The sequence below is a fragment of the Vombatus ursinus genome, unplaced genomic scaffold (genome assembly GCF_900497805.2).
Source record: "Vombatus ursinus unplaced genomic scaffold, bare-nosed wombat genome assembly UNPS02014778.1, whole genome shotgun sequence".
Lineage (NCBI taxonomy): Eukaryota > Metazoa > Chordata > Mammalia > Diprotodontia > Vombatidae > Vombatus > Vombatus ursinus.
The window spans coordinates 57,353,434-57,378,705 of NW_020954556.1; the positions used below are offsets into that span (position 1 = coordinate 57,353,434).

A 25,272-nucleotide genomic window follows, 5' to 3' on the forward strand; every position below is an offset into this window, starting at 1 on the left:
TGTTCACCATACCAAGCTACCTTGAAGCCTAAGAAGACATGATACTAAAGAGCCTATTGATTTATTTCTTTTGTACTGAAATTTGTTTTTAGGGCACAATGATAAAAACTTTTATCTATCTTTTGGTAAGTCTTAAAAAACTCCATAGTCTCATCCAGTGACCACTAGTGTTAGTTGATAAAGGTGAAGAAACCTTCCTATGGCAAACAAAAACGAGATGATTGAATGGAATGAAATAAATGAATGAAAAAAGCATTTGTTAAGCATTACATGCAAAGTACTGTGCTAATCTCTGGTGATATAAATACCAAAGTGAAAATAGTCCCTGCTCCAAGGAGCTCACATTTAATAGCACATTTTAGCATCATATCAGATGGAAAGGCCCCATGACCCTGAGGGTACAGTGGCAAAGCAAATGGTAATGCAGTGTCTATTTTAAAGTGTTTTGCAAGTTTCCCCTCCCCCCTCCAAGAAAGCTGGTTGTTAAACATGTACTAGTATAAGCTACCCTCAAGGTTACCCAGTAGGAAGAACCCTGAGAGAATAGCGGCAGCAGTTCCCTTCTGGGGACTTCAGCATGACAGTAAGGGTGAGGCCCCCCAGTGCCACCCACTGAAATGAGAAGCACCTTCACTGTGGTGGGGAGAGCCCTGGACTGGGAGCTAGGAGACCCAAGTTTGATTCTCATCTTCGCCATTGGTTAGATATGTGACCCTGGCAAGTAACGCCACCTCCTAAGCCTTGGTCTTCATCTGAAAAGTGAGGGAAATGTAGCCCTGAGATGTCAAAAATTACATTCTAATATTTCAGCACTAAAAGGTTACTTTCATGACTACTACCAAAGTAAGTTAAAGAAATACCAATTGGGCTTCAACACTGACATTTCATACTTTGGGGGATAATGGATTATAAGCAAAATATAACACATTCTATAAGTTTATTAATTTCTTCTCAAAGACATCAGCATTTCTTTGTGTAAAGGTCACATTTTTCCAGCTTTCTTTTATAAATTCTATAGGTAACTAGAGATAGTATATTGTTTACTTATTTCAAGACTCAGCTCAAGTATCACTTCTACAAGAAGCCTTTCCTGACCCCCAGCTGCTAGTGCCTCTCTCCTAAACCACCTTATTTAACTACTTTGCATTTATTTACTTATTCTGAATACCCTTAGATACATACTCTTCATCCCCACTGTTAGAATGTAAACTCTTTACAAGAATAGATTGTTTCCTTCTCTGCATCTATGTTCTTAGTACCTAGCACAAGTGCTTCCAAATACAAATACTTCCTTCCTAATTATTGCCCTAAAATTCCTTTACCTTCTCCCTACCTATACTGCATAATAGATATCTGACCAGCAGTCAGACGATAACTTGGCCAGACACTGCAAAAAACATCCTCAGTCTTTTCTCCTGGAGAATCGTCTTCATTTTAAAGGCTTTAAAAAGGGGGAAATTTTAAAAAAATTTTCACGTTCATTTTTTTTAATTTTGAGTTCCAAATTCTCTCCAAATCCCTCCCCTGCCCACTGAGAAGACAAGCAATATGAGATACCCATTAGACATGTGAAGTCATGCAAAACATATTTCCACATTAGTTATGTTGCAAAAAAAAAAAAAGGTAAGAAAAAGAAAGTGCAACAATTATGCTTCAATCTGCACTCAGAGTTCATCAGGTCTCTCTCTGGAGGTAGACAGCATTTTTCATCATGGGTCCTTTGGAATTGTTTTGGAACATTGTCTTGATCAGAGTAGCTAAGTCTTTCACAGTTCATCATCATTATAATTTTGCTATTACTGTGCACAATGTTCTCCTGGTTCTGCTCACTTCACTTTACATCAGTTCATATAAGTCTTCCCAGATTTTTTGAACCCATCCCCCTCATCATTTCTTATAGCACAATAGTATTCCATCACAATCATATACCATAACTTGTTCAGTCATTCATCCCAGAAAGGAGAAATTAAATAAATTAAATTCAAACATCCATTAAATGGTAGTAAAGTACCAAAGCATTGGATTCCAAGTCAAAAAATCTGGGTATGAATCCTTACTTTACTACCTATATGAACTTGGATAAGTGATTTCCTTCTGGAACACAATTTCCTCACCTATAGAAAGAGAAGTTGGACTAGGCAATCTTTGAGATTTTCCTGTTCTAAATTCTAGGATCCTATGGAGTCAATGCAAAATAGAATAGTCATGGAAAGGCTCATGAAAAAGGTGATCTTGAACATATTGGATTTGTATAAGTAGAAGGGAGACAACATTAACGAAGGCATAAAATTGGTAAAGAGACTATGTTTGGAAACAGTGAGAATTGTCTAGTTAGAGTATGGGGTTCCTGCTGGGGAGTAGTTAGAAGTAAGATTAGCTGGATGTGATGAGGTTTGATTCTGGAAAACCTGGATGGCCACAATAAAAAATTTAAACTTTTTCAGTTAAGGGCCAGGAGATATCCTCAATCCTTTAAACAACGACCTCATCCCCTTTTAACCTCCCCAGATCAATCTTCTGCATTTTATTATTCAAGAATGTACATTACTTTATTTGCTAAATTGAACCTACAAAGCATTTGATAGCTATTGAAAAGACGGGACTGTGAGGAGTGACATGAGCAAACCAATATTATAATAAATAACTTCATGGGTGTGAGTAGAATTCCCTGTTCATAGGGAAGAAATTGTCTATCAATTAGGTAGAGGTATATGGTGGTGCTATGGTAGTTAGAAAAAAAAAAGAAAAGACAAATTTGAGAGTCATCTGAAGGCTTCTTAACATTGGATATAATAAGAGAGTAAGGAAAAGGAAGGAAAATTAACACTTTCAAAGCTGAATGCCTTCAAAAGAATGATGGTGCCATTATTGGAAATTCATTTTGCCTAACCAGTAAGTGTGCAAAATTGGAGAAAGGTCTGTTTTCCAATATCAAAAATATCTCTTGAAGTCCTATAAAGATAGGATTCTTCGAATGTGCATCTTGAACAACAGCCTTGAGTTCCGCTCCATTCTCTTCTTTCTAAGAGGCTAGCCAGGAACACCCCCTTCTCTGTCTAATACAGGAGTGCGGAACTTGAGGCATTGAGGCCACATGTCCATTTAATAAAAGGATTTGTTCTGTAAAACTTGGACTCAGTCAAAAGGCCACCCCCAAGGACCTAGACTGTAGAAGATCCTGAGATCTTCTCTCTAAGATATGCTATCAAGCAACTCCCCCTTCTTTTTCTAAGAGTCTGTCCTGTAATTCTAGATACTTTTCAAAAAGGCTGGTATTCAGGAACTCTCTTGTTCTTCAAAACATAGGAATTTGGAAACTATTGCTACTGACCATATAGTTCTCTCCAGGGCTGACTTCTGGGAGTGAAAAGACCCTAACTGGCTTGGCCAATCCACAGGCTTCATACCCCAGGGATCAAAGTCTGTCTCTTTTTTTTTTTTCCTCTTTCTCCCTCTCCCTCCCCTCTCTCTAGGGTCCAGAGGGTCCTATTATTTTCTTTTATAGGCCCAATACAAAGGGGTAGTTCTCATTTATAACAGCTTGAGTCCATCAAATTATTTCCCAATGCTGAGACAAGCAATCAATGAGGAATAAACTAAGATGCTAAGAGCTTAGGGCCAGGTTGTTATTGTTCAGTGGATTCAGTCATTTCCAAATCTTCATGAGCCTGTGGACCATATTGTCCATGGGGTTTTCTTAGCAAAGACACTAGAGCAATTTGCCATTTCCTCCTCCATGGGATTAAGGCAAACAGAGGTTTAATAACTTGCCCAGGGTCACACAGCTAGTAAGTGTCTGAGGCTGAATTTGAACTCAGGTCTTCCTGACTCCAGACCCAGGCTCTATGCATTGTGCCACCTATCTGCCTCTTTGGCAGCTAGGGCCAGGAGATATCCTCAGTCCTTTAAACAATGACCTCATCCTTTTAACCTCCCCACATCAATCTTCTACATTTTATTATTCAAGAGTGTACATCACTCTATTTGCTAAATTGAACCTACAAAGCATTTGATAACTATTGAAAAGAGGGGACTGTGATGATGGCAGATACCTTACTTATTGTTCAGATACTTCTAGCAACCACCTATTCTTGGATTCCTTCCATACAGAACTGATTTTTCTACTTGTTAATGGCATCTTGTTTATTTTAGACATTACATTTATATGAAATAAAACCACTTCTTATTTTAAAATCATTTTTCTTCAGTCATTTGCTGAAGGGCTAAATGAATCCTAAACCGTAACCTGATCTCCATGGAAAAGCCTTTAAAGTTTTTAATCTGCTTTATGGTTCTTATTGCTGTACTCTTATCTCCTCGTAGATACTGTAATATTCCCAGCTCATAGTATGCATATGGCACCAAATATGTGTCAAATTTGATCATTTTTTCATTTTGAATAACACGGTTGAAGTATTGCTCAGCTTTCCAATATTTGGATAGATATTTCAGGCAAAGACCTTTTAGTAAATATACCAAACACATATCATCTATTTGATAATCTTTGTTTTGATCTTCCCGCAAAACTGCCTCTTCTTGTTCAATTAGTACTAGCCAGAGTGAAATGAGGTCTCGTCTTTTTCTTATAATTCGGAAGCCACTCCAGATATACATAAGCTCCAGGACAGGTTGTGCTATGTGCCATGAGGTAATACTACTATAACGTCGGGATTTCACAGCGGCAAAGTTTTCCACTGGGAGAAAATGCCCTAAAATTTTTACTTTCATACTTTCTACTTGTAAAAACAAAGATGTTATATCCTCACCTATTGATTTTGCAAATTCAGCAGGGAGCATAGTCAAAATGACAGCTTTGTTGTATGTGTAGGAAGCTCTGGACCACTTGCTTTGTTGACAGAGTAGATCTGCATAGTGGTAAGCAAAATGCCATTCCTGCTGGAAAATGTAGCACCACATAAGTTCCCAGTAACAGAAGTGATGAAGCTGCTGCCATTCATTTTGTAAAAAAATGCATTGTTGCAGTTTTATTTCTGCATACTCAAAATTCCCTTTCAGCATGCTTAAGCGTCCATAACAAAAGACAAGGAAGACACACTTTGGAAACTTCCTGAGATACCTTAAAAGGAGATCTTCTAAATTATGCTTCTTTTCTTTTCCAGTGCCAAGGGTTACACAGATGTAACTGTTATATAGGAACAAGGTCAAAAAACACAGTACGTCGTGAATACTGGAAGATGATGCACCTTCTTGGAGTAAAGTGAGACCTGATTCTAAATTTCCAGCAAAACCAACAAAATTCAATAGTGGAAGGAACTTAGGTGGTAAAAGTGCTGCTACCAAATTGAATATTCCAATTCCAAGTTTTATTCCTCCAGCCAAATGTTTCTGGGTTTTGCTTTGGTAGTCCGGTAAATGCAATAAAAGCTGTTGACAATCTTTATATATTTGGTAACTTAGCCCAAAATTGATTCCAGATTTGAGAAAACCAAGCATACTTTCATCTTGTAAAAGTATCAATAATGCTTTCAGGGATAAACTTTGCACATAGCATATTTCTGCATGAAATTCTTCTTCTGTAACATGACTTATTCCCCGTTTGTAAATTAGATGAGGCAGTGAATTAAACAGTGAGGTTTTTTTTCTTAAGTTTTCACAAGTTTTCAAAACTTCATTCATTGTGGTGTTTGCCAGTTCTATATCTCCAGCATCAAAAGTGAGGAAAGCCCTAAAAACCATAATAGCACCATAGATAAGGCCGTGGTACATGCTTTTATTATACAATGGGTGAAGTGAATCCAATGCTTCTGAGAATTTATTACTTAGAAATAAATATAATCCTATTGTACTTTCTTCTATGGATGAGGGAAGGTCAATTGATGTTGCTACTGGAATTTCTTCAAAGGCATCTTCAAAATGGTCCTCCTTGCTTTCCATTTCCATTCTAGGAAATGCTATATTTGCTTTCCACTCTGGAGAGGATATAAAACATATACAGGATAGCCTATATCAGATTGCACACTGTCTTGGGGAGTGAGAAAGGGAGAGGGAGAAAATTTAGAACTCAAAATATTATGGAAGTGAATGTTGAAAACTAAAAATAAATACATAAATTTTAAAAAATTAAAAAAAACATATACAAGGTGCAGTGATGTAGTTAAAAGGAAGGTTGCTTCTTCTTTCCTGAGTAATGAGAAAGTGACTGGTGTGTCACATGCAGGGCTCTGGTCAATATTGAAATCTTCAAGTTGTTGCTGTTGCAATAAAAATAGAATTTTTAAAAATAAGAATTCAGATAGTTGGGTAATACAATATGATTGACACTTTTAACAAGACAAGAGAAATAAAGGAAGTCACACAGATAGATAGGAAAGTAGGGCTAGAGACAACCAGCTACAGGGAAGAAAAGAGGCAACAGACATGAAGACAGACACTGAGGCAGAGAGAACTTCTGGGTCAAGTTTCAGTTCAGATAAACTGCTTTTGTCAGACCTTATTATTGACATGGGCTATGGGTTTCATAGTATTATCAGCTATAGTCACTGACCTTTGAAAGCAACTTAACCATTCTGTACAGAAATGTGTTGTAATTGTGCATTAAGCGTGGACCTTGCAAAAAGAACCCCCTTTTCTCTTTCCACAAAATAGCTCTGTTGAGTTCTCCACATCCTGTACCCATTTTTACCTTTTAAACTCAATTTTAAAATCACTGTATTGCAAGGAAGTTGTATGCAAAACAAATACTATTTTAAAATGTGCTATTATTTAAGATGTACTGAAGTAGTTTCACTTGAAAAAAAGAAAGGTAAATGCTGTTCACAGTTATTCAATTACTCTGTCTTAAACCTTCAAAAGGTTCAATTCTTAAAGACATGGCCACAATAGCCCAGTAGGGAGTTGGGGGTGTGGAATAATTCTCTAGACTGCCTTAAAATGATTTTTATCTTCAGGGAAATCAAGCAGAGGATCAGTTCTAACCCACAGACCAAAGATTCCCTACTTCTAACTCAGATGAGGGCTCCTTTAGACATTTCTAGAAATTTCTTAAACACAAGTGTGGGCAGGATTGATATATTTAATGAATGCCTCATCATTACCAGGCCCATTTAATATCATACAAAGACATTCCTTGTAAGAGGATTTGATGTATATATTATTTTTGTTTTTTATTTTTGTATATTATTTTTTGTTTTTCGTATTGTTGCTATTGTAGTGGATACAAGCCTAATGTTTTGGACCTTTGATATATGCAATATTATACAGCTCCTTCCATTTTTAAAAAAAAAAGTTGTGAGCAGACAACACTGCTTATAAAAGAAACAGACATGAAAGTTTAATGTTAAAATTAAGTAAAACAGAATAAAGTTAATCTGATATACTTTAATAACATGGATAGCCATGTACACCTAATAGCATATATGCCTAATAGCATATATGACAAGTAATTTGTGTAAATAACTATAAAAACACAGTCAAAATAAATAGTTCTATAGCAAATGGACCATCACATAGCTACCTAATCCAAACTATACTTAGGACTAGTAAGATATCTAAATTTTCTACTGCTAAGTCTTTTGCCCTCTGTAGACTCAGCATATTGGCTTTACTTGATTGGCAGACAGAAATGAAGAGAGGAAGAATCAGTTGTTTAGCCAGTGTATAGCCAGTATTGAAACCTAGAACTCTCACTGTATACTCAAACACACTTGATGAGTATTTCAAAATAAACAACGATATGCTATCCACAGCAGAATTTTCTGGCATTAAGCATCTACTCATTTATAAAAAGTATTATTAATAGTATCTCTTATTCCACCTCTTTGTATGCTACACTCTAAGTGGTTGCCTACCTTTTCTACCCCTAGTTTTAGTTATGCTAGGTATCTCCTTTTGGTAACAGTCTGTCTACCGACAGTTTGGGGAATCCAGGATCTCCTAAATGAAGGACATATTAATTTCCAAGTGTTTGGATCTGGGATGGCATTGACACTTAAGAATGGAGTATCATTTGGCAATTTTTATCCTTTTTTTATTGAAAAAACTCAGACAGGAAGGGAAAACGTGGTGGTGCCATTGTTTGTATCTATGGAGGGAAAACATACTGATGAATGACTTCAGTGATTGATCCATGAAGTGTTAACAGGCAAATATTTCCTGGAAGTGTTAAGATTAAGACTTTTAATTATACCTTAATGTGAGTTAGCTTAATCAGAATGCTTTTCTGATGCCCCAGCTGCACTCAAAGGATGAGAATTGGGTATAGGGAAAGAGTGAAAGGAAATTTTGAAACATGGGGCACTTCATGGGAGGGCAGGGCTGGTTTTGAGCAGGCAGAAAATGGGATTAGGGCAGTGAGTGCCTAAAGGATAAAGGAAACAGGAAGACAGGTGCAAAAAAAGTCAAGAAAGAGAGAAAAGTGGGTTCAGGAAAAACAAGGGAAGAAAAAGTATCAAGAAAAAAAGGAGTGGTCAACAGTGTTATATGCTGTGGAAAGACCACTGAATGATGACTAAGGGGGAAAAATGACTTTGGTGACTAGGAAGTTATAGATGACCTTAAAAGTAGGGATGACCTTCAAAAGATAAGTGGAAAAAAGAGCAATTTACAAGGGCTTGAGTGAGTGGTAAGAAAGTGACAATAAAGAATGAATTATAAAGACCATTCTTTTTAGAAGAATTACTTAATAAGTCAAACAAATATTTATTAAGTGCCAACTATTCACACTATGGTAGATATTGGGAAAACAAAGAAGGAGGTAGGAAAACTTCCTATTTATGTCCACCAAGCTGACAAAACATTGTAAGATGAAGCACAAAAGATATCCTGAACAAAAATTCCATAAAGAAGCCAACAAGAAATGACATGACTTCAGCTGTCTACACACCAAGGGCTCTAAACCATTTTTTGCTTGGACCCTTTGGATGTCTGGTGAAGCCTATAAAACCCTTCTCAGAATTTCAAAAAAAAAATCCATAATCAAAGGAAATGTTAAGTTTCAGTTAGAGGATAGTAAAAAAATTTTTTCTATCCAAGTTCACAGATCTGAAATCTATCCACAGACCCCTTGGGTTAAAGAACCCATTTGTTATACACAAATGTACAAAATACAGATGAAAATCAGAGTGATGTATAGAACCTATGGCAAAAAGGAAAATTTGACACAGATATCAAGACTTGGTGGGATTAGGTTCATAACTGGAATATGATTCTGACTGGCATGACTTATCTGGAAAAAAAAAGGCTAGGCAAAGGCATAGGTGGGAATGGGGGTATCACAATGTTGTAGAAAATATATTTATATGAGAAATACAAGAAGCAGATTGGAGAAGCATGATGGAAAGCATTTGGGTAAAGACCAATGGAGGGAGAAATAGAAGTTATATATAATCTAAGTATACCATAGTTTATCTGGGAAGAAAGAGGAAATACAGAAGTTTGGTTAACAGATCACACAAGCTTGGTAGGAAACATGATTTAGTAGTGATAGAATATTTCAATTTTTTAGACATCTGCTAAAACTCTGTCTGCCCAAAGCAGAGAAACTAATAATTTACTGACTTGTTTTAATATAATTTTATCCTTCAAAAGTAAAGGAACCAATAAGGGGGTCACTTTCTGAGTCTATGCCTATGTGTATATAAGGTTCAGTTAAGACATCTGAACTGTATCACTCCTGAGTTGTCAGCTAGTTAAATTTTATTTTTGCTACAACTTTGAAACTTTGAACTTAAGGTCCTACCAGGAAAAAAAAAAAGGCAAAATCAACTGGGTAATGAGGACCAGACAAGGAAAAACTTTATACCTCCAAAAATGTCACACTTTGCCCAGAGAATTCATATTTACCCAAGAGCCCATAGAGAAGGAGGTGCGTTACCTAACTCCTCCTGCCAAATGCATGGGAATGCTGCTATGTACATAAATAACTACAACTTTTTTCAGTATTTCAATTGATTTATGATACCAAATGCTCCCTCAAATTATAGTGTGCAACTTATCTATACATTCTCATATTCTGACTTAAATTTTTTAATCTCTTAAATGTTTATGATTTAAAAAGAGAAAAACATAGTTCAATAAAACTTACATAGACATTGTCCTATCTCTTCAATGACCAAGCTTGGTCATTATAATTACGTAGAATTTAGTTTTGTTGTCTTGTACTTTCCATTTACATTGTTGAAGTCATTGTATATATTTGTAAGGAGGCTTGCCTGTGCATACCCAGATATCCTAATTTGGAAGTGCCCTGCTTCCCAAAGTTCCCTATCACGTAGGTGTGGGTAGCATATTTTGATTGTCTACATAGCCAGAAAAAGCTGATTTCTTGCTCTGTCTTTAAAAACTGCTAGACTGTAACTGTCTCTCTCTTTTCCTGTTGGCTCTTTCCTGCTGCATCCTGAAGGTGAAGATCATAGTTCACCCACTGCATGAGAGACATGGACTGAACTGGGAGTGGGGTATACCTCTGCTCTTTTATCTCAGCTCTGAAAAATGGGCCTGGGGTTTCTGTTCTGTCTTATGTGTGCTTCTCAGTTTCAGGTGCCATGGTGATCCTCCAGAACCTGAATTTTCAAGATATGGCAACCTCGGAGCCAGGATTACAGTACAGACAGGATGATGCGGCCAGCAATTCTGTTAGGGAACCTTAGCAAAAGCCCAGGAAAACCTAAGCTTTAAGCATAAAAGGATGGGAGGTGGGGTTGGAGTTGGAAGTGGGTCTATTGTGCTATACAGAAACTGCCCAGAGATGGGGGGGGCGGGGGGTTATGCCACACATATTAGGGAATAAGTTTGCATGTTTGTCATTATACCTTTGAAGTAAATATTTCTTTGTAAAAGCTAATCCTACTGTTAGTGGTAAAATGGAACTGGGGAGCAGAAGACCCATCCCTATAGTTGAGGGAACACCATTGGTGGAGGCTAGAGCCATTTGCAGAGATCCTAGACACTCCAGTCCCCCTTAAGGATACTGAAGAACCCTCAGGTGAAATATAACACAGCTGATCTTAAGGAAGTGGGTGCCAGGGTGGTGTTACATATTGTTTTCCTGGTTTGCCTCACTTAACTCTGCATCAGTCCATGTAGGTAATTCTCATGCTTCTTTGAGCTCTTAATATTTGTCATTTAACAGTTCAGTAATATTCCATACTGAGTACCACTGTTGTTCAGTCATTCCCCAATAGATAAGCATCTATTTTGATTTCAGTTCTTTGCTACCACAAAGAATGCTGTCATGAATATTTTGGTACACATAGGATCTTCCTTTTTGTCTTTGACCTCCTTGGGGTATATGCCTTAGCAGTGGAATCTCTGAGCCAAAGAGCATGGGCATTTTTGTCACTTTTTAAATCATAATTCCAAATTACTTTCCAGGATGATGGGAATAATTCACAGCTCCACTAGTAGCGTATTAATTAGATTTCTCTGAAGTCCCTCAAACACCAAATATTTCAGGAGAGCAATCATTATCCTGGAGGTCTTCCTCTACATATTTTAACATTCTGAAGGCATTAAATGCAGCATTCAACTTTCCCACTATCGTACCCTCCTTCAACGTCACGGAATCTCAGAATTGGAAGAGCCTCCAAACACCACTTATTCTAGACAATACCTGAACGAGAATCCCCTCTACAATATGGTCAGTAATCTACCTAGTCACTTTCATTATATAACTGGCTTATTTTCTTATCATACATTTCATGAATGGCATATTTTATGCCATGTCTTCTATGCAAGTCATCACATATATGACACATGAAGTGAGCCACTCACACTCACCATGGGTTTGATTGGCAACTTGGAGATCACAGTGTTGCATGATTTGCAGACATTTCCTAGCATTACAGAATACTAAAATATTCATATAGTTCTGAGATCTCATCATTATGGATATTGCCTCCAATAATGAAGATCACAACCCATCCATACCTGTATTATATGCCATTCATGTCCATGATCACTCTCGCCATGTGAAGAGCCAATCTTCTTTAATACTCATACATTTCTTTGATAATATATTTTGAGTTCTACTTCGTAATTCCTTGTTTGTACTGTGCTGTGGACTAATAAAACCCACTATGCATTTTTCCAGCATCTCTAGGTGAAACTAATTTTTGTTTCTTTTCTTTCAATCCATTGTAGTGTTCCACGGCTGGGTTAACATTAACATAAAAATATGGGGTTTTATAATAGACAGCAGTTTGAAACAACTAAATATATTGCATAGTCTCACAATGATCTAGCCTGCTGTCCAGCATTCTAGACCCAGCTCATGGTTAACCTGCCATGCTTATTATGAAAGATACTAGAATTGATGAACTATCTCAATGGGTTGTCCAGCCATGTCAAAGTCTATATGAAAAGTACTCCTTCATCTATTTGGTTTTTCGTGTGTGGATTTATTAGACCAATCTCTTTTAAACCCTCTCACTGAGCACGTCCTATAGTATTTAGGGGCTTGCTGCAATCAGCACAATGTCATCAACAAATAGGACCATTCATAGGGAATAACTTGCCTTTGGGTTCTAACACCCCCCCGATAGTAGCAAACACCTTTGGTGGACGTACATCTTCCTGTTTTATGACATCCTTAAAAGTCATAATCAGAGAAATATTAAATATTAAATCAGATAAATATTAAACAAGTTACTTCTGTAACTTTTTTTTTTTTTTTTTATGGTGAGGCAATCAGGGTTAAGTGATCTGCCCAGGGTCACACAGCTAGGAAGTGTCAAGTATCTGAGGCCAGATTTGAACTCAGGTCCTCCTGACTCCAGGGACAGTACTCTATCCACTGTACTACCTACCTGCTCCACTTTGTAACTTTTCAATTCAATTTTCTGTAGTGTTTTATAGGGGTGCATAGCTACACAAGAATAGATTTTATAACATAACCAACACATAGTCATCTGACCACTTCTGATTGTATGTATCAAAGAATCTTAAATGATCTTAATATTTATGGACGATACTTTCTTTAACAACAGCCTTTAAATGTGCATTTTGCTCAAGTGTCCATTTCTTTTTATAATCAGTAATAATCAGTTGAATCTTGTGTTCTCTGTAGCTTTTCTATCGCTTGTTACTTTGAAGATGTGGACTGCTGTAAAAAATTGTTTGCCAAAACCTGTCTGTCTTATTATTATCTAAGATATCCTTGATAGGTGTATAGAACATTCCCAGATTTTGTAAAGATAAGACTATAAATATATTAGTCGGTAGTTATTGACATACTTTTGATTATCATTTTTTTTGTAATCTCTGATTTTGTTATTTAGTTGTTTTCAGTTGTGTCTAACTTTTAGTGACTTCACTTGGGGTTTTCTTGGAAAAGATATTGGACTGGTTTGCCATTTCCTTCTCCAGCTCATTTAACAGATGAGGAAATTAAGGCAAACAGGGTTAAGTGACTTGCCCAGGGTCACATAGCTTAGGACAGATTTGAACTCAGGAAGGTAAGTCATCCTGATTCTAGGCTAAGTACTCTATGCACTGTGCCACTTAACTGATTTCCTAATGATTTTAGATCTTTTGCTCTTTCAGGTATCTTTAAAATTAATTCATTTATGCTTTCAAATTGTGTGACTTCCTGTGAAATTTTTTCAGGTATTTTGTCTGGTCCAGCTGCTTTACCAGACTTCATTTTCTTAAATTATAGTTTCATCTTTTTCATATAAGGAACTGAAGTATTTGTGTCCAAATATAGTGGTTCCACTGCCACAGAAAGACAGAATCTCATAGGTGGAAAGGATCTCAGAGGCCATTTAGTGCAACCTATAACCATAGATAAACACAGCTGAATAAATTTGTACACTCAACAACATCAGATCTTTGCTTGAAAACTTCCAGCAAGGGAGAACCACTCCCTCCTGAGTTGGCCTATTATACTTTTGGGTAGCTCTAATCATTAGGTAGTTTTCTCTTACGTTGAGCTTAAATTTGCCCCTCTGCAACTTCTATCTACTGGTCCTAGTTCTACTATCTGGGATGCACAGAGCAAGCCTAATTCTTCCCCGACAACCCTTCAAATACCTGAACACTATTCTATTCTTCTTTAAGTCTTCTCCTCAGTTCCTTCCACCAGTCTTCACATGGATCTCAAGAGCCTTCATCATCCTTGCTGATCTCCTCTGGATCCTCCCCAGCTTATCAATATCTTCTTAACCTGTGGCACCCAGAACACAACACAATACTCCAAGACGTAGCCTGACTATGGTCAGGTACATTGGTGTTGTTACCTCCCTAGTTCTGGGCACTCCGACTTTTTTTTTTTTTTTTTGGTGAGGGAATCGGGGTTAAAGTGACTTGCCCAGGGTCACACTGCTAGTACGTGTCAAGTGTCTGAGACTAGATTTGAACTCAGGTCCTCCTGACTCCAAGACCAGAGCTCTATCCACTGCACCACCTAGCTGCCCCTGGTACTCTGACTCTTAATGCAGCCTAAGATCACATTAGCTTTGTTGATTGCCATATACACTGTTGACTCATGCTGGGCTTGTATAACACTAAAATCCCCAGATTATAGGATCATGGATTTAGAGTTAAAGGGATCTTTTGAGGTCATCTAGCTCAAATCCCTCATCTTATAGAGGGGAATAGACAGGTGAAATGACCTGCCCAAGGTCACAAAGGTTGTATGAAACACAAACAGGATTTGTACCTAGTTCCTCTGACTTTAAACTCAGCGTATTTCACTGCATCTACAATTGACTTTCGGTCCAGACCCACGATTTCATCTGTGGAAGGAATTTCCTAGTGAGGAATTCCCTCTATCATCTTTTTCAGACAAAATTCTGTCTTGCCATGCTTTCCCATTGTGTAGTTGGGAGCTTATTATTAAGTTTAAGCTTATTAGATTTGGCCCAATATTCTAGCCTATTAAGATATTTTTGGATCCTGACTGTCATCAAACGAGCCAGTTATACCTTTTTGCTTCTTGTTTGAAAACTTGATAAGCGTGCCATTCACGCACTATCCAGATTATTGATAAAACGGTTTAATAGTAGATTGCTTTGTTCCACTGAAGACCTTCTTCCAAGTTGACATTGAACCACTAATAATTACTGTTTGATTTTGATTAAACAGTTCTGAATCAACCTCACTGTAGTATTGCCTAGCCTGCATCTCTCAGTTCTACCCACAGAACGTGAGAAATTTTATCAAATGCTTTGTTAAAGTATAGGTAAATTGTATCTGTAGTTTTTATCAGACTAGTAACTGTCTAAGAAAGAAATGCGGTTAGTTTGGCAGACCTATTTTTAATGAGGTAATGCTGTCTCTTTATGATTACCAATTGGTTTTGCATATTTTTGCTAATAATCTATTATTCTTCTCCAGAATTTTGCCAGGAATCAAAGTCAAGAACACTGACTTATAGTTTGCAGACTGCATTGTTTTCTCTTGTTTTGAAAATTGAGACATTTGTCCTTTTCCAGTTTTGAAGTATCTCTCTTCTTTATTCAAAATTGTTCAAAGAACACTAGCAGTAACTCGGCAATCATATCTGCCTGTTTTTTTTAGTACCTAAGGAAGGATATAGTCCAGCAAGCCTGGCGACCTGAACTCATCAACAGGTGCTCTCTCACTCCCTACTTATATTTGATATGACTCCCTTGACCATTTTTGTTTTGTCCTTTCCACTTCAAATATCCTTCTCTTTGAAAGAGAAAACAGAAGTAAAATAAAAGCAAGTCTGCCTCCTATCATGTTATCATTGTCTCATCCAGCATCTCTGATTTTCCTTTCTCCCTATACAGTATTTTAAAAATCCTTTCTGTTGTCCTTTGCTCTGTGTGTGTGTGTGTGTGTGTGTGTGTGTGTGGCAATCAGGGTTAAGTGACCTGCCCAGGGTCACACAGCTAGTAAGTGTCAAGTGTCTGAGGTCACATTAGAACTCAGGTCCTCCTGACTCGAGGCAGTGCTCTATCCATTTTGCCATCTAGCTGCACCAATGTCTTTTGCTTTCTTTAACAGGATCAAATCATTCTGAGCATTAGTACTCCTGACAGTATTCTTTCTTTTGTTTTGCATTTTCTTTTTTGTTATTATGAACTTGAAAAATATCAACAAATGTGAAAATTTCTATATACAAAGAACAGAAAAAGAAGATTGTATCTGAAACTATATCCACTATATATGGCTTAATTTTTTGCAAATTTCTAATTTAATTAAGTAGTTTCAACGATGTCCTATTTGTATCTTCTGAATTGTCTTCTGCTGTTTATTTTTCTAGTGACGTCCCTTTCCTCTCTTCCCCTCCCTTTTTTAAATTACCACTATCCCTACTCTATTCCTCAACTCTCCTCTCCAAAGAAAATAAAAGATTTCCCTTATAACAAATAAGTTTAGTCATATAAAACAATTCTGAAAATGTCTCATTCTGTACCTGCAGTCCATTGTCTCTCTTTCAAAAGAAAGGAAGCATGAATCATCATGAATCTTTTGAAGTTGTAATTGGTCTTTGCATTGATCACGGCTCTTAATTCTTTCAGAGTTGTTTTCCTTTATAATGTAGTCCTAGTATAAATTGTTCTAGTTCTGCTCACTTTATTCTGCATCAATTAATACAAATGTAAGGTATGTATTTATCCTGTAGGTTATGTGTGTCCACATGAGTTTGACTAGATGTGGCTCATAGGGCAGTGTGACTAGATATCTCTACACTGCTCATGATTACTTTGGATAGGAAATTCCCTTAAGTCCCCTTATGAGTGTGATAAGCTGGGGAAAGGGACATGCCTCTTTGGAGTCTTTCTTTTCCTTCAAGGACCTTTCTTTGAAGAGAAATTGGTACTACGTGTATCCTCTTCTGAAGCTGGTATGATTCTCTCCTCTCCCAAGCTCTCACCAACTCTGCCCCTCATGCAGGCATGGACCATCAAGTAATAATTCTCTGTCATTTAGGAGAGTTTTATGAAAATGTGCTTGAGCTCCAGATTACATAAGTCTTCTCTGCTTTCTCTGAATATGTCTTTTTCATCATTTTTTTGGCACAATAAAATTGCGTTAATTTTGTATGCTATAATTTGTTCTATCACTTCTTGATGATGAGTACCCATTTTGTTTCCAATCCTTTGCTACAAGAAAAAGTGCTATGATAAATACTTTTGTACATATGAGTCCTTTTCCTATTTCTTTGTTCCCTCTGTGATATAATATCACTGGGTCAGAGTATGCAAGAATTTAGTGACTTTTTGGGCATAGTTCCAAATTGTTTTTTAGAATGGTTGGACCCCTTCACCATACCACCAAGAGCATTAGAACATCTCTCCTGATACTATTCTTACATACCTGCTAAGCCCTTGTAGTCCTCCTTGGTTACTCCCTTTGCTTCTGTCTTTTGTACACTTCTTTTGAAAATATAAGTCAGTTGATGAGTTCCCTGGGTATCCATAGATTTCTCTTTAGATAACTCTTCCTTTTGCTTCTAGTAAGAACAGTCTCTCTGTTTTCAGAATTTCATTCTTGTGAACTAACTATCCCTCCCCAAGATGACTTGCCCTAAAGAATTTTAGTCCATGGAATCCTATCTTTTCTCTCTCTGACCTCTCTGAAATCTGGTCTCCAAAATCTAGGGTGAATGCTTTCTTCTCTTCTAATCACAAATTCTCAGCTCAAGAATCACTTCTTCCCTGTTGGTGAGGATCAGATTTCCCCATATTGGTAACTCGTACTTTGGAAGGATGGATGATCAATAATTTGATGATGAAAAGTTTTAATAGAAATACTGGCAGATCTCTTCCATTTTTAATTTGTTTGCTGTCTTTCCAGTTTTATCCGTGTATGCTCTTGGTATGATCCTTCTATATATTACTCCATCTTGCACCCTTTTTCCTTCATTTCTCTTTGCTGTATCATGAGCTACTCATAATGTTTCACTATCCTCTTCTTCAATGTTTCACAAATGAATTTATATTCTAAACTAGTATTGTCCAAGGATGCCATTTCTGTCTTCTTGACAAGGATATCAAGAAAGATTTACTGACTGAGGTAGTTTCTGGGCTCTTTGGGACTCTTCATGTTGGCACAGCACCTCCTCTGGGAGCAGCTAGGTGGCACAGTACATACGCCAGGAAGACTCATCTTCCTGAATTTAAATCCAGCCTCAGACACTTCCGAGCTGTGTGACCCTGGGCAAATCACTTAACCCTGTTTGCCACAGTTTCCTCATCTATAAAATGAGCTGGAGAAGAAAATGGCAAACCACTCTAGTATCTTTGCCAAGAAAACCCCAGATGGGGTCAGGAGGAATTGGACACTACTGAAAAATTACTGAAAAACAAATTCCTCTAAGACTAGCCCAATTTTCATTCACATATTGTGTCTCCTAAGAGACAACTACTCCAGTTTCAAGGTGTGGCATGGGTCCACATTACTTGTAAATTCACAAACCCCCTCATACTTTCACTTTGAAAGCCAGTCAACAATTAGCTCAAAGCAAAGGCATTTATTGAAAGAGCATAAACAGTTGTAACAAAAACATTCCCTGCATAAACCTGGGTTATCCTCTCCCACAAATACACACAGCATTAGTGGGAAGAGCGGACACGTACACAGACCATACTGGCGGAGGCACACACATGAGGAACACGTGGTCAAGGTAATTCACATCTTAGAACTGTAGACCCCTGGTATCTCTTCTCTTCTTGGGGTATCCTGATGCTGTTCCTGCTAGGCATGTTTCTCTTCTGGGCTCCCTGGGTCTTCTTTGTAGCCCAACTCAACTCCGCATCTAAACTCTCTGAGCCTATTCTCTTCAGAGTTGCTCCTGCCGCACACTGCCTTTGTTGATGGGGGGATCTGAGAGAGAAATTTCCTCCTGTTAGCTAAAATCTGGAAAAGCTAAGGAAAAGCAAAGAATGATTCTCAAGAACTGAATTTTTCATCCATAGTTGGATCTCTTCTGGATAGCCATACGTGATGGACTCCTTAGAACTTTTTAAGGTTACAAGTGGTGTGGTTGATTCTTTAGCCATCTAATGGCTAGCCTTCCTATAAATCCACCAGATTAAATAAGAAATTTCTTCACATATCCTAAAGAATCTCTTAATCTTCTCCGTACCACATCCCTCCATTTTTGCAATTGCTTTGTATTGGTATATTTCTATAGGAAATAAGGATAATCACATTTGATGTCTTTTCCCAATTTTAGTGTTAATAGGTTGTTTGCATAAGTCAAGCTGGTGTTACTGTGATTGTATGCCATGTCTTCTCATCTTTATCCTTTTTTCTAATGTGGTGTTAATTATGAGTTTTTCTAGTTAATGGCCTGACAGTGTATCTGTACTTGATTCTGATATGATTCACATATCAATAAACATTCACATTAATATAACACAAAGATCTGCAAGGTGCTTTCCTCAAAACAATTCTGTGGGATAGACAGTAAAAATATTATTAATCCTATTTTACAAATGAAGAAAGGACGTGAGAAATTAAGTGATTTGTCCATGCTGTTAAATGTCTAAGGCAAGATCTGAACTCAGATGTCCTGATAGCACATGTAGTACTCTAACCACTACGCAATATTACCTCTAATCAGTAATTGAAAGTTTTTGATTTAATTTTTTGTCAGGTTATTTAGCCCTTGCCATGGTCAGTGCCTTCTGACTCACTTTTTGAAACATGTTCATGACATATAGAAATAATACTTCTAAATAGATCTAAAACCTTTGGTTTCTTCTATTTAATTCTTTACTATTCTTTACTACTTTACTATTTTTACTACTTTCCTTTATTGACTGATGGACTTCACCATCTTCGCACGCATATAGCTGTATTAAAATTGCAGAGTGTCAATGTATATGTTGACTTGGTTTGGAGGGTCTTAACGAGTATTTAGAGTATCTCTACCTCTTCATCCTCTGCCATAGATGTTGTCACATAGGGCACAGCGATCTTTTTGTGGTCTTTCCTTTACATTCATCACGAATGCAAGAGGAGATGACCAAACATCCCGTGGTGCTTCTTCTTGCCTTATTTAGGTTGCATAAAAAGCCAATTCTTTACCTGCTTCTTTAAGAAGAACTTGTGGACGGCTGTTCCATTCAGCAGCGACTTCCTCATGTATTCTGGTTTCATTTATGTCACGAATGTCAATAAGTATGTAAGCCATGGCCTTGGCCCCTCCTCTAAAAGCCTGCAACCACACAGGCTGGGTCTAATGCAAGGGGCCTTCTTCTTTGGCCTGTTACGCCCTAACCATAGTTCATTCTGATAAATTTCCAAATATAATTTGAGTCTAGATTTCCACAGATATGGGTAAAAGGGGTCCCCAGCTTCCATAAGTGCACTCAAGGTAATAAAAGTATATTAAATATAGGATAGCCTTTTTTATCCTACAGAAAGTGAAGATGCAAAGGACTCATAAGAACCCATAAACAAATACAGAAAATATATAAAGTGCTGAAAGAACCCAAGTCGACTACAAATAGAGTAAACACATAAAGCACTGGCGAAAGTTCACCTTAGGAGAAATTAAATTTAGGGTTGTCTGTGGGGTAGTAATTTAACATTCTGGTGACTCCCTACATTTCTCACAAGGGTCACATAGTCCCTCCCAGATTCACAATACTCCCCCGTGGTTTGACCAACCAATTGGAAGGCAAATACACTTAAAAACTGCTATACAGAAAACCCCTTTTCCATCAGATCTTCATTATCAGCATGAAGTATTAGAAAGAACACTGAATTTGGAGTCAGAGGTCCTGTATTCAAATCCTGCAGGACTTCTGGTAATTACTTAACATTCCCGGGCCTCAGTTCTTTCCATAATGAGAAGGCTGGACTACATGGCTTTAAGATCCCTTACAACTCTAAATCTATGACTCTGTGATCCTGTGAACTCACTAGAATAGCCGTGGTGATAAGGTCCCACTCTCTTACCTTAAAATAGTCATGGCTTTAAGTCCCTTCCTATTCTCCAGTTGCAGGGGTCACAAAGATAATACTCCTCTTTCTCCGAGATGGACAGCTCTCAGGAAGTCCTCTTTATTCTCAGGAAGTTCCAATCCATGAACTCTCAAATTTGGGGTTACTGTTGAGGCAGCCTCCAAGGCCAGTGCTGCCCAAATCTTCCCTTTTCTGCTAGAAGGGTAGAATGTGAAATCATCCTGCCTAGGAAATTCTCTTCCTTTACAAGTTGTGGTTCAGGAATACTGCCTCCGAATCCCCTTCTTGGGACATTCGAGTAAAACACATATAATTCCATTATCACTGGATCAACAATCATTTATTAAGTACCAACTATATGCCAGCATTGTGCTAGGCTCTAGGAGTAAAAAGACAAAGATGAAACAACCATGTGTTTCTAAAAGAACTCTATGCCATTACTGCACCAATTACTGCCATCTTTTAGGCAAAGAAAGTTCACTATTAGCTCTCCTGTTGAGCTGTTTGGTTAAGCTGTAGGCAAATATTTGTAACTCTTATGTATCTTCTCTACCTCAAGGGAGCCATTAAAAGATCCTGGGGGCTGGGGAGGGGGTAGGGTGCTGATGGTGTGCAACTAGGTGATGCAGTAGACAGAGCACCAGCCCTGGAGTCAGGAGGACCTGAGTTCAAATATGGCCTCAGACACTAGGTAGCTGTGTGACCCTGGACAAGTCACTTAACCCCCATTGCCTCAAAAAAAAAAAAAAGATCCTGTGGGGAAGAGATTATGTGGGATGTACAGGTTCTCCCTCTCCATGCCCAACCCCCCAAAATAAAGAAACCCTTTATTTTATTCTGTCTTCTAATGGGGAAAGAGGGAAAGGCTGAACTGATCTACTGATTTATTTTTATAGGCCAGCACAAAAGAATGGCTCCTGCCACAAAGATCCAGCCTTACAAAAGCCTCAGCTAATCAAATTATACTGAAGGGAAACCCAGTCACTGAAAACTAATGAGGAGTTGACTTTGTCTTCTTGACAGGGTGCCAATATTTCTAAAGGAAAGAAATATATCCATCAAATTGACACAAAGAGGAACTCCCCTGATTCAATGCCCTTTACCCTGATAATGATATAGTTTAGTTCTTCCAATAGTAAGCCAATTTGTAGATCATTGGATAAGGATTTCACATTTAGAATATCAAGTTAAATTAATGTCTGGCATAAAAGATGGCATAAAACTGTGATTCTTTGTACCCTCAGCCCCCATTTTCACCATTTTGCTACCATCCCTGCTAAATCAATAGGATCAAGGGCCATTTTTTATTTTTCTTTGTTTTGTGGGTTGCCATAACCAAAGAATCCATCATGCAATGATGATGAGCCTCTCTTTATTTAGCCAGGCTGGTTATTGGACAGCAATTGAACCATACTCAAACCCTTGTTACAACCTGTTAGAACCTGCCTGTGGTCTGTTGGAAACAGTATTGTAGATAGATTATAAAGAGAAGACACAGGAGGCAAGAAATACAGTTAGGACGCTACAAGTGAGAGGTAATAAGACCCTGAACTAGGATGGTAGCAGTGAAAGCAGAAAGACAGGGATTGGGTAAGACAACGTGGAAGCACAATTGCTAGGTCTTGGCAACTGATTAATTTGTACAGTATCTTACACAAAGCAGTCACTTTGTGCAAGTTGTTTTGTTGAATTAAGTTGAAAAGATCATGGGGGATCTGGGAAAGTGATGAGTCAAAGACAAAGAAAATATTTTAAACATAGGTGACTGGGAAAACAAAGGTGCTAAAAATAGGGAATTTAGGAGGCACAGGTTTTGGTGGGAAGGTAAACTGAATTTTGGACATCTTGAGTTTGAAGTGACAATAGGACATTCAGGTGTAAATATTCAATGGATGATTGGAAACAAGGGACTGGAACTCTGGAGAGATATCACGGCCATAGTATACTTTTAGGAGTCATTAAATAGAGATGATAATGGAAAATTGTTCAACAAAAGGTTATGAATTCTGCCTCTGTACCTTTATTTATTTTATCCCCTGGACATTATTGCTTCTATGCCTGTTGGGAATGCATTTCTTCTACACATATTAATCTGTTGAAATCCTCCCATTTTACATGGCCACATTTAAAATGTTTTTCTTAATCCATTCAATTAAAGTGATTTCTCCTTCCTCCAATTCTCATTATGTACTTTGTTTTTCAATTCTCCTACGTACTTACTGCATTCTTGTTTTGCTTGACTATGCACATTTGTTACAAAGCTTGGTTTTGTGGGTTTTTTCCCCCTGAGGAAAAAGAAAGGGAAAGATGGTGAATTTTTGTTTATTAAAAAAAATTAAATTTTTAAAAAGAATTTTAGGTTTAGAAGGGGTGAGGCATAAGAAGAGGTAGAATGATAGGTTATGGTCTAATAGAGAAATGTCAGGGTTTCTACTTAAACAAGTAGAACACTATGAGGTCTAGTTTGTGACCTAAGTGTGACTGAGACAGAATAAAGGAGTAGGTCATGAGATTTAAGCAAGTTGAGGAATTGGGAGGTTAGGGTGTTTAAGGAAGCATCTATGGAGATATCAAAGTCTTCTAGTATAAAGGAAGAAATTGGGGAAGAGAAGATGGTGAGCCAGGTACTGAACTCCGTGAGAAAGGAGGGAGAATGATATGGGGAGTGCTATATATTACCATAGCCATCATAATTAGAATTGGTTGGAAAATTTTGATTGAAAGGACTGCAAAGAAGTGCCATGGGGGAGCAAGGGGTATTCTGACTGATACAGAATATGACAGCACAAAGGAAAAACTTTCCATCAAGGACATCAGGGAAGTCTTCACAAAAGAAATATCTAAATTGAGGCTCGATGGAAAAGGAAGATTTGTATAGGTAGATAAAAGAAGAGTCTACGCAGTGTGGAGAAAGCAGAAGTAGCAGACTGAGCTCAGGAACAGCTAATAGTACAATTCGGTTGGGATGCAGAATACCAGGGGTAATTTGAAACCAGGGTGTAAAGCTAGATTAGAGTCAGATTGTGGATCACCTTAAATTTCACAGCAAAAAGTCTGTCATTTCATGCCAGAGCTTAGGGAGTCACCAAAGGTTCATCAGCAGAGAAATGACAAAGTCACCTTATTTGGAAAATTATTTTGTTAGTTACATGAAGGATGAAGGATACATGTTAGATACATGAAGAGGATAAACTGGAATGAATATAAATCAAGAAGATAGTATAATGGTTGAGGTAAAAGGTGAGGAGGGTCTCAGTTATAGTGCTAGCATTTTAAAGGAAAAGGTGAATAAATTTAAGTGGACAAAGTCAAACCTGGTTGAAGGACGGTGGTTCCATGAACAAAACAGCTAAGTTGGGAGGAAGAAGATGATTTATACTTCCTTATGATCATAGGATCATAAATTTAGAATTGGAAGGCTCATTGAAGATCACCTAAGTCCAACTCTATCAATAATTCTTTGCATGAGAAATGCATGAAAGGTTAGCGGATGGATTTTTCCTCAAATCTCAGGGGTAATATTGTAAATATGACTGATAGGTATAGGGCAGTGGCCACAGGTGCAAACTCTGAGTAGCTCGTTTCCTACAGGGCAGTGCAAATAGCAGTAAAATTGGGATGGGGTTTCTGAGAAAAGAGGAGGTGGATACTTATTATCAGTCTAGAAACAAACCCCACCCTCAATCTAGAGATTTAGGGTACATGCTCCTCTTTTGTACTTTCTTTCTCCATTTGTGGCTAACTGTGATGTTCATTTTAGCTTGACTTAACTTCTGTAAAAAAAAAATGGGGCATGGGTGGGAAAGTTCACAATTCAATTTTCTCTAGGTCAGTAACACTTTAGGGATGTTTTCATGCCTGTCTTTATACAGTCTGACCATGATGCCTGGAGTACACCTGCTTCCTTTTCACCTCTGTAATCCTTCTTTTCCTGGGAGGATCTCAGCTGTGAAATCTGTCCTGATTCTTCCCCTCCTCTCCCCACTATCCAAGTTCTTACTGCTTTTCTCTTCCTCAAATTATCTTGTACTTACTTAACTGTTTGCATGATATCTCCCTCTGGAGAATGTATACTCCTTGGAGTAGAAACTGTTTTTTGTTTTTATATCACCAGGCTCTAGCATAATCAATCAGCAAGCACTGATTAAAGGCCTACTACGTAGTAGGTACTTAATAAACCCTTTGTTAAAATGAACTTAATTGCTCTGGGAATCATAAAAGGACAAGCATCCTCTTGGTTTTGGACATGTGCCAGAGTGGGAGGAGTTTTATAGGCAAAATCTAATTGCATTTTAGCAGATGAGGCTAATTCTTTCTTAGCCTCCTCCTCTCCCCTAAGAAGCCCACCAAAGCACAGGCCAAGGTACCCTGATTTGTCCTAAATTAAGGGAAGTTATGCTTCCCAGTGTCAGCAATTACCACATG

The 25,272-nt window shown here is 37.7% G+C and overlaps 1 protein-coding gene across 1 annotated transcript; it reads right to left on the reverse strand.

Annotated features, from left to right (window-relative positions):
- Nucleotides 1–4,194: 4,194 nt before the first annotated feature.
- Nucleotides 4,195–18,518, reverse strand: LOC114045175 (tetratricopeptide repeat protein 39B-like). Its single transcript, XM_027865018.1, has 3 exons — nt 18,504–18,518; nt 6,083–6,141; nt 4,195–5,938 (listed from the first exon to the last, which is right to left on the reverse strand). Exons 1-3 carry the CDS (start codon nt 18,516–18,518, stop codon nt 4,195–4,197), a joined length of 1,818 nt encoding a protein of 605 aa, XP_027720819.1.
- Between the last annotated feature and the right edge of the window lie 6,754 nt (nt 18,519–25,272).